At 52.8% G+C, this 10,373-nt stretch overlaps 1 protein-coding gene across 1 annotated transcript in view; it reads right to left on the bottom strand.

Moving 5' to 3' along the window:
• Positions 1–5,116, bottom strand: part of LOC115305209 (keratin, type II cuticular 87-like) — a 6,496-nt gene extending 1,380 nt beyond the window's left edge. The window contains 6 exon segments of the mRNA XM_029955495.1: positions 9–173; positions 427–522; positions 1,413–1,473; positions 2,236–2,444; positions 4,566–5,038; positions 5,041–5,116. Coding sequence (XP_029811355.1) covers positions 9–173; positions 427–522; positions 1,413–1,473; positions 2,236–2,444; positions 4,566–5,038; positions 5,041–5,116 — 1,080 coding nt within the window.
• Between the last annotated feature and the right edge of the window lie 5,257 nt (positions 5,117–10,373).

Below are 10,373 nucleotides of genomic sequence, written 5' to 3'. Positions count from 1 at the left end.
CCCCTCACCTTGCTGCGGTACCAGGACTCGGCCTCAGCCCGGCTGCGGCTGGCGATGTCATCGTACTGAGCCTTGATCTCGGCCACAATGCAGTCCATGTTCAGGTCCCGGCTGTTGTCCATCTTGACGATGACTGAGGTGTCTGAGATGTGGGCGTGGAGAACGCGGATCTCCTGCATGCGGTGGGGGTGGGAAGATGGAAGGATCTTGTTTACACCCCAGCCTCACCCAACACAGCGTGGACCCAATCTTCCCAGCCTTTCCCTGATCTATACCCTTATGGACTGCAGCACCCCTCTCCCAGCCCAAATCCCTAGCCAGCCTCCTGCACACCCGCTGCTCCCTAGGAATCCCTGGCCAGTCCCAGGCCAAAGCCCCCTCTTCCAGGCCAGCTGCTCCTTTTCCATCTGTACCACGGCCCCTTACCTCCTCATACAGGCGCCGCAGGAAGTTGATCTCCTCAGTCAGGGCCTCCGCGTTGGCCTCCAGGTCTGACTTGCGGAGGTAGGCGCAGTCCACATCCTAAAGGGGAGAGGGTGGCACAGGAGTCTCGCTGGAAAAGCAAGACAGAGCTTTCCCTCCCAGGAGGGCACCCCAGCTTAGCTGCTCATCCTAGTGCCTTGTATCATGGCATCGGTGAAGTCCTTTCTCTAGTTAGAGGGCTCAGAAGCAGGTTTGGGTAAGGGAGGGGGATGATGAAATTTCAGCACTTCCTCTGCTACCTACCGGAAAGAAAACTCCAGAATCCGCACCTTGCATTATCACTGAAACTTAGGCTGGGCTGAGTTCAAATGGGCCAGTTCTAATGACACCCAGCCCTTCCTGCCCTGACACCTCATGGAAAGAAATCAAGATTTGTGGTCAGAAGAAGACATCTCAGGGATCTGTTCTGCCCCGTCCAAGCCAGGGCAACTCAGGGCAAGACCCTTGACCTCTCTATGCCTCACTTTCCTCACAGCAGCCCCTGCATTCTTCCTGTAGAGGTGGTTGGAAGACCTCCTGGGAGTCTACATGATGACATTTGTGGCGAATCAAGTCTAAGAGGTGAGGAGCCACAGCTCTGTTGACGCCAACATTTCACAGCTGTTGGTGGCCTGCGGATGTGGCCATCCCCTAGCATTTGTGTGCTCTTTCATCCACAATGTTTAGGAATGTCTGCTCTCTGGCAGGCACAGGGCAGAAAGATGTGGGAAGCCAATGGCCAGATGGGAGTTACCTCTGATGGAGGAGTAGGTGCCCTGCTTAACTCAGGCAGTGTACTCCAATATCTGGGGCCACCCGGGGAGTGCTGGGGAGCTCGGGGTTGGGGGGGAGGAAATAGTGGAGGGGTTGCCTCTCTGAATTCCTGAGTGCTCCCTCCTCCCTCTGCCCTGCTTTCTGAGATGTGGGACAAATATTCTGGGGTTACTCACCTTCTTCAGGGCCACAAACTCATTCTCAGCAGTTGCCCTAAGGGCCACCTCCTCTTCATACCTGGAAGCAAAGGGCACAAGGTTCAGTGGCTGGAATTTTACTAGGCTGGGATTTGAAGAGAAAACCAAGAGAATGAAGACCCAGACAAACACATTCCAGGAACTGGATCTTTTGGCAGTAGTCATAGAATCAGAGTGTTGGACTAGAAGGGATCTGTCCCTCCCACACCTTTGGGGTACTCAGTCCACCCTGTCACCCAGTGCTCTTCCTGTTTCAGGAACTCTCATTCCTGATGTGTGTGTGTGTGTATGTGTGTGTGCACGTGTGTGCACATTTTTGTAGGCTTTCTCTCTGTTTCTGGTTTTAATTCCTGGGGTGGGGGTAGGAACCCCACACTAGTTCTGGTGCCCCCCTCTTCCCTCCCCCATCCCACCTCGGGGCCAAACACAGAGGTCAATAAACGTCAGATGAATTAATGAAATAATACAGGCTGATGAGGTAGCGGGAGCAGCTCCCAGTCTCTCCAGTGTTTAAACCCCAACCCAGAAAAGAAAAGTCTTCCTCACAGGCTCCCTGTCACTGTCTTCTTCCTCTGGGCAAGTTCCTCTGGTGGTCTAACCCAAGTCTATTCTGCTCTGACTTCATCCCATTTCGTTTCTTGAGACTATCCTCCCACAGATCCCATGTCCCCCCAGGAAGGGCAGAGAGTGCACATTCTTCCCCATCCTCAGGCAGAGTCCCAGCCACAGACCCAGACGCTGCTCCCTGCGCTGGGAGCTCCCTTCAAGAACCTTTCCCAAGCTGGCACCTTCTAGCACTCACTTCTTCTTGTAGCCCTCCAGCACCTCCTGCACGTGGTTGAGCTCCGAGGCCAGCCTCCCGCTGTCGGCCTCCACACACTCGGCCTCCCGCCTCAGCGTCTCAATGTAGCCCTCGAACAGGGGCTCCAGGTTGCTCTCACAGCACTTGCGGTTCTGGTAGAACTGCCACTTGGTCTCCAGAAGCTTGTTCTGCTGCTCCAGGAAGCGCACCTGGTGAGGAAGTGGTGGGAAAGTGAGTGGGGGAAGCCAGTTATCCCCAGTGCTTCTTGGAGAGCAGGTAGAGTCAAGACAGAACTAGCAACGAGGTGTGCAGAGGTAAGGGACAGACAGCATGGCCTCTGCCAGGCTCTCCTGACCTGAGGAGGCACCGGGAGAACTCTTGTTTCACGACTGCTTGTTGAAGCCTGAGTGAGGGTCTGTTCAGGCAGGCTTGGATGAGGAAAGTGAGAAATTGACGGCATTGCGGTTGTGCTGAGTTACTGTTGGGCTGGGGGTTAGTAGTGCCAATCAAGGAAGGCTTCCTGGAGGAAAGGGATGTAGAGCAGTAGGATGAAAGCCTTTCACTAGGAGCTCCCCTCAGGGCAGGGCATGGTTCATTGATCTCTGTCCTGAGCATGCAGCTCGAGGTTGCTGAGCAGTGTCTGAAAGGACAGTCAGGGTGGGAAGGGCTACCTAACTGGAAAGGTGTGGGAGGGTTAGAGCAGGCAGGCTCTGGGCAAGCAGGATGGCTGGGGCCTGAGGAAGGGGGAGGTGTGGTCTTAGGTGGCCCGAACTCCTGTGTTGGATGCTCACTGGTCTCTGGAGGCTAGGTAGATGATGCGAATGGGGGAAAGTTCTGGAAAATTGGGAGGGCGAAGACTGCTGGGGGAAGGGAAGCATGCAAGCCTTTACTGGAGGTCATTCGCACTGAAGACGTGCAATGGCAACAACACGCTATGTGGCCAGAGAGGATGTCGGCAAACAAGGCTAGGGCCCCCGGGCCTCCACTGCTCCCATGGTGTCCTTCCACCCAACTTAACAAGTGCAGCTGGGAAATTCTCTGCTTGGAACTTCCAGAAAAGGGGAACAAGGACTGCTGATAGTATATGGGCTCGCTTCAGGTGGTCTTAGCTGACAGGGCGCCAGCTGTGCCAGGGAGTCTCGTGGCTGCCTTGGCCCCCATCTTTCCTTTCGAAGTCACGCACTGCACCCCACATAGCTCTGGTGTAGAAAACTCTGGGGCCAAGACGGTGAGCCACTGCCCAGTGGCACCTGGCAGATCGAGGGAAAAACTGGATGCGGAGCCCAGGCTGCCTGTCACTGGGCCAGCACAGTTTCGTGCTGCACTGCCCGGCCGTCTTTCCCGGGTGTGGATGTTGGCAGTGCCCGCTGAGATGTACCGGCTCCCATTGGAAGGGGAGCAGCCCCCATGGGTTGGACCCTCTTGTCCCAGGCGCCTGGAGAGCTAGAGGGAGCCTGGGCTTGGAGTCCTGCGCTGTCACCCACTTCCTGTGGGCCTTGGACAGCCCCCTGCCTTATATCCCTGTGTCCCTTGTCTTCTGTGTACACTCACAGGGCTGGACTGGTGGCAGTGATTCTCAAATATGAAGCCTTCACAGGCTGACTTAGGATTTGCCATCCCCTCGTACGATTTTACTCACGATTGATCTTTAAGTGGACTTGCTTAGCGTTTACACTTAAATGGGGCTTAGGGGTAACTTTATATCACTCCCATAGTTGTAAAACCAGTATCAGTAGGCATACATAAAAGCAAATCACAAAACATTAAATTCTAGCTGAAACTGTTGTCCCAGATGACTCTGAACCTGAGGCTTGCTCTCTTTATTAAAAGTAAGAGAACAGCAAGTATTCGAGGGATCCTGAAGATGTATTACCACCTAATGAGATTTAATCTTAAGGTCTGAAACAAATACGAGAAGAGATGATGACTTCTCTCACCAGATGTTTCAGCGTCAGTGCTTGAATGCACTACCTAATATGATCACATAAAATATCAGCAGCCCCTATTCCCCATTTCCAGAGACTGGCCTGGTAATTCCAAGGTTCTGCCAGGACTTCCAGGCTCAGGAAGAGTGTCATCAAGGACATCCCCCTTGTTTGTGGAGACTCTGCCTGTCTGGACAAGGATTGTATATAATAATAGTGTTATCAGATGAGGAGATGCTGCCCATTTCTCCATGTCTGTCTGTGCCGGGGATGTTAGCTCATCGCCTCTATCAGATTGGGAATTCACCTGGGACACATCCCTCCTGCTTCTGGCTTCATCTTCAGCACCTAGCCTGAGTTTGAGCCTGGATAGGGTTCAGGAAGGGTGTGATCAAGGACACCCACCTTGTCGATGAAGGCAGCGAACCTGCTGTTGAGACACTTGATCTGCTCCTTCTCCTCCTGCTTCACGCACTGCGCATTGGGGTCGATCTCCAGGTTGAGGGGCGTGAGGAGGCTCTCGTTGACCGACACGGTGGTGATGCAGGGCGGGCTGGGCCCGCACACGCCGCCAGAGCGGTAGCCGAAGCTGCGGCCGCAGGAGCCGGCGCGGAAGCCGCCGCAGACGCTCTGGCTCCCGAAGCCTGTGAGGCCGCGGTAGCAGGAGACGCCGCGGTAGGGGGCGGCGGTGATGCAGCAGCGGCCGGGCCGGGGCCCGCAGGCCGACATGCAGCTGAAGGCGCGGACCCCGCAGGGGCCGCGGAGGCTGGAGGACAGGCAGGACATCGTGCGGCGGCGGCGGCGGGTGGCTGCAGCCCGAGGCCCGAGCTGCGCCTTATATCGCGGCCCACGGGCCCGGCGGGAGCGCGTGGCCAAGCGTTTACGAGCTTGGAGGTCGGCCCTCGCGCCTCGTCGAGGCGGGAATCAAAGCTGGCAGGGCCGCCAGCCACCTCCATAAAACGGCTTCACCCCCCGCCCCTCGCCCGCGCTTTATGGGGCCAGGACACGCCTGGTCACCTTTGCGGGCCGTGCGCCGCGGACTCGGGGTGCCCCCCTCTGCGCCCGTTGGAGGCGCTTGATCGTCAGCGGTTCCGTCCTGGGGCTGGCCAGCTGGGCACACCGGGCTCCGCTTGTGTCCCAACCGGGCGCCACCAGCCTGCGGAGCCCAGAGCCTTGGTCTCCGTGCACACGGAGTGGGGAGCAAGTGTGTGTGTGTGTCGAAGGAGAGAGGTCTCTGAAGTCGGTCTTGCACATTCTTGTCATAACTTTGGACAAGTGAATAACCATTCCGAGCCTCAGTTTCCTCGTGTGCAAGTTAGGAGTGGTAAATAGCACCCATCTGCAAACTGTTGGGAGGACGTAATGAGGTACAGGAAGGAAAGCATTTAGAGCCCTACCAACACTTAATAAGAGCTCCATAAATATTTGTTTATGTGTTTGTTACTTGCCATATTCATCCTATTTCCCTTTGGGCAAAAACTTTCCCTTCTCTGTTGCTCAGTCTCCGCTCATAGCTCCTTTCCTCCTAAGTGTGGGGCCCCCACCCCTTAGTCCCCCAAATTGCTTCCTGTACCCCTCTCCACTCTGGGGGGGGGAGGGGGCAAGTATTGCATTAATGGCGTGCCTCCATTGTGTGAGGGCTTTGTAATGCATTATCCTATCATGGGCCACCTGGGTGGCTCAGTCCATTAAGCTTCCGACTTCGGCTCAGGTCATGATCTCATGGTTCTTGGGTTCGAGCTCCACGACAGGCTCTGTGCTGACAACTCAGAGCCTGGAGTCTGCTTCAGATTCTGTGTCTCCCTCTTTCTCTGCCCCTCTCCTACTAATGCTCTGTTTCTCTATGTCTCAATAATAATAAAAAAAATTAAAAAAAGTAATGCATTATCTTGTCTTTACCCCAGGGCATCCTTCCGAGGTCAGTATTATCATGCCCATTTTCCTGATTGGGAAGGTGAGCTCAGAGTGGTCCAGTGACTTCTTTAAGGTCAAGCACAGAAAGCTCTATTGAGGAGGGGATTCAGAATCTGAAAGGAGGCTCCCAGCTCTCCCCCATGCCGGCCCCTTGCAAGGTCTGAGTCTCTGGGGACTCAGTGAGGGTTGAGTTCTTCCCTAGGCTGGAGCCCACACTTCTAAGCTTTGGGCTTTTAGAAAAATAGGCCCAATCCGAAGGCTTCCCCTCACCTAAGGCTTGGTCATGGCCACCAATTCTAGAAAGCTATAATCCATTATAATGGAAGTTAATTATACGTCCAATTATGGGCAGAGGAAACTAGAGTGTGAACTCAGCAGGCAGCATTAAAGAAAAACATGCAAATCATCCTTAGCTTCCTTTGCTTTTAAATATAAGTTGTTATTATGCAAAGGGTAATTAAATCCTGGAACCCCAGAGGTTTTTGTGGGCAGCTCTGGCTAGAGTTGGATGTCTGGCAGCCCATTTTTAGAGAGTGCTCCTCTGCCCTCTGTGCTGTCTTTCTCAACACTCGTGTGGGCTGAGTCCCTTTGGTCTAGCCTTGACTTTGGAGGGCTTCAACTCAACCTTGGTGCTGTTTTCTGTGGAGGGTGGAGTTCAACTCCAGTGTCTTGTGGTTCCACTCCCAGCTTTAGCTAGGGTTGCTGGTGATATTACTGACGGCTTCAGTCAAGTATTTCTACTCCAAGTTTCTCCAGGGAATGGTAGTATTGGACAAGTCTTTTTTTGGTGTCTCCCTCACAAGAAGAAACAGAGTTACCCTGAAACATGGAGGGTTTATTTTATTTATTTATTTAAAAATTAAAAAAATTTTTTTTAATTTTAGAGAGAGATAGAGCACAAGCAGGAGAGGGGCAGAGAGAGAGAGAGAGGGAGATACAGAATCTGAAGCAGGCTCCAGGTTCTGAGCTGTCAACACAGAGCCTGACGTGGGGCTCGAACCCATGAACCAGGAGATCATGACCTGACCTAAAGTTGGACCTTAATGGACTGAGCCACCCAGGTGCTTATTTTGAGAGAGAGAGAGAGAGAGAGAGAGCAAGAGCAAGTGGAGGGGCAGAGGGGGAGATAGAGAGAGTTTTAAGCAGACTCCATGCTCAACACAGAGCCCAACGTGGGGCTCCATCCCATGACCCTGGGATCATGACCTGAGCCAAAATCAAGACTCAGACACTTAACCAACTGAGCCACCAAGGCACCCCTGAAGCACAAAGGACTTGAATTAGACTTAGGGGGGCCCTTATGCAATGCTTGCTTGGACCTCTTTCTGGGTTTTGGTGGGTGGATGGAGCTGGCGCTCCTGAAACTGTCCCCAAAGGGAGCCCTTTGAAAGAGACTGTCTGGTGAGTGTGGCCCTGAACTTACGGTTTTGTTGAGGGAGAGACTCAATGTTGGGTGGGGGTGAGAAATCTTGAAGGCACACGAGAAGGCATGGAGGTGAATGGGAAGCTGTGGGTTTTAGGAATCTGGGTATTTGGAACCCTCACACCACATGCACCAAGTCCATTGATCCTGCAGCATGAAGTGGCTGAACAAATACTCTTTGGGTCATGGGGTTGACTTTGCCATGTCTTGGTGGTGTAGATGCAGTCTTCTCTGGCCATACCAAGCGTCAAGTATAATGGGTTGCCTTGAAAACTTGTCCTCTGAGGTCTTGCCTGTGGATGCCCTGGAACATTATTTCTCTCAAAGCTGCCAGGGTTTCCTGAAAGAAACCATCCGAACCCAGCTGCCTTTCCCCTCCTGAGTTGTTGCACAAAGTGCAGAGTCCACTGGCCTTGGCAGACCGTGACTCTTTGGGCACACTCAGGCCCTCAACTGTAGAAGAAATGCTGCCAGGACTTCAGAGTTGACTGAGTGTAGGATTTTCCAAAGCTCTGTCTTGACTATGTTACCCCAAGCCCATGAAGGTGACAAAATGGCCACTCCACATGGTGGGGAAGGCAGACCCAGGTGTGCAGATTCTTAAAAGGGAGAGGCAGCGAAGGAGGGGTCAGAATCCTTCTCCTCTTCCTCTGGCCTTATCTCTTCTAGCCTAGTTCACCATGACCTGTGGATCGTCCTGCTTTAGCTCCCCTAATGGAGTCCTCAAACCCAGCTCCCGCGTAATCACTCCAAGATACAGTTCTGGCTTCACCTTCACCTGTACCTTGGCTTGTGACCCTACTGCATCACAGCTGTCCCCTGCCCTAACCACGTGCAGGAGGTGCTAGGGATACAAGAAGCGAATGGGTGGGGAAGGTCTGCTTCTCTCAGAAGGGGTTATATGATATGACAACTGGGAGCCACTGACATACTGGCCTTGGAGACTTCTTCCTTCATGAACCCACTTTGTGCTTTTATCAGCCTTAGAGGCAGTGACAGGCAGAGCCAGGAAGGGACGAGAAGCTGAGATATCGGCTAAGAGCCTTTCCCCATTGCGTTATGAGCTTAGGATAAGGGCCATACCCCTACTCATCCACCCATCCTGTAGACCTGTTCTGAGCACTTAACCCAATTCCAAAATTATGCTAGGCACTAGGGGTGCAGAGAAATGACATCACCTCTGCTCCAGCGTTCACACACATTGGTGTATGTTGCTAATTCCACCCGCCTTCCTGGATCGAAGCTCATGCAGTTTATTATATGAGAGTAATAACAAAACCAAGATCTTGAAAATGAGTAATGGTTATTTTAGTTAGAGAAATATACTATGAGAGATGGGGGTCAGAGGGATATTTCAGACTTCCTGGGTGGGGGGAGGTAATAGGTCCATGTTGGTGTGCTCTCTGCTCTCTTCCACTACTAGCCAAATCTCTGATTATTTCTCTTGTTCCAAACCCCTTTCTCTGATGAAGTATGGAGAATGAGCTTGTCAGAACCAACCAGGTGAGTGGGCTGCTTGCAGCAGCCCTCAGGAGCATCCAGTATTCCCTCTGTTAGTTATAAGTTCATATTTTATTTCCATGCATGGAAGGGCATTTCTCTCCTTCTACCCCAGGAGACCCACAGGGCAGAGATTCTCTGGATCTTCTTTACAGCAAGGCCCAGTGAGATAAAAGAACTCCCCAAAGTCACATACTACGTTTTGTTAGAGTGGAAGAATTTAGTTTCCCAACCCCTGACTTCTGGATCTATCCCCACGACCAGCTCTGTAGGGCTGGACATGGTTTTGGAAATTTCCCAGCGTTGGACGGAGAGGTAGAGTGCCCTGGAAAATCTCTGCAACAACTAGGAACTGTCTGTGCACTGTTTCCAGGAGGTTAACTGTGCCTACATGCACAAGGGAGACCAAGTGCTGGCAGCCTGGTGGAGGAGATCAGCTTCCAGAACACTGTATGCGGGGATGTGAGTACTGGCAGGGAAGACATTAGTCATCTCTCTTCACTCTATCTCGGGCCGGACTTTGAACAGAGGGGGTCTGCAGGCATGAGGGCTTTGGAAATGGTGGCTCTCTGTGTATGTGTGTGTGTGTGGGTGTGTGTGTGTGTGTGTGAGGGGGGAATGTGGGCCCTGTTCTACCTGGCTCTCAATGGTATCAGTGATGTGAATGGCTGTTGGCCCCACGGAAGTTGAAAGTTATCCAAGGCCACATCTCAGACACCTCAGTCATCATCAAACTGGGTAACAGCTGGGACCTGGACATGGGCTGCACTGTGATCTAGGCTAACTCTGATGACATTGCTAGATACAGCCAGGCTGAGGCTGAGTCTTAGTACTGCAGCAAGGTGAGCCGCACAGGGCACCTACCTCCTAGACATGGCAGTGGGAAGGATGCCAGACGTATATGAACAAAGCCTCTTTTGTCCGAGGATTCTGATCCTTTGAGATGGTAACAGAAGGGCACACAGCTCTCAGGTTATAGTGGCTGGGCAGCGCTGCCATGTATGTTTGCACAGGCTGAGCATTGTACAGCCTCCCAACCATCTGTAGTGTCTGAATGGCTGGATCACCCCATCCTGAGCCTTGGGAGAATTTCTGCTTCCTTCCATATGAGGAAATGAAAGCCATGTTGATTGGGTGTGGGGAGACCCTGCTATGGTGATTAATGAGTGGATTGCATGATCCAGAGACTGACTAATGAGGTTGAAATATCAAGTTCCAGGTATGGATCATCTGCCCCCCACCCCACCCTGCCTATTACATAAGCAGTGAGTGCCCCAAATGGGTCTCACCATTCATGCTCCAGCTTATTTGCATGACAGATGTCCCTGGTTGTGGTCCCTCTGGGGGACTCAGTTAATGAAGGGGAGAGGCTTGTT

The sequence above is a fragment of the Suricata suricatta genome, chromosome 10, assembly GCF_006229205.1.
Source record: "Suricata suricatta isolate VVHF042 chromosome 10, meerkat_22Aug2017_6uvM2_HiC, whole genome shotgun sequence".
Lineage (NCBI taxonomy): Eukaryota > Metazoa > Chordata > Mammalia > Carnivora > Herpestidae > Suricata > Suricata suricatta.
The sequence above is the reverse complement of the archived record's forward strand: the minus strand, read 5'-3'. Positions and strand labels throughout refer to the sequence as shown.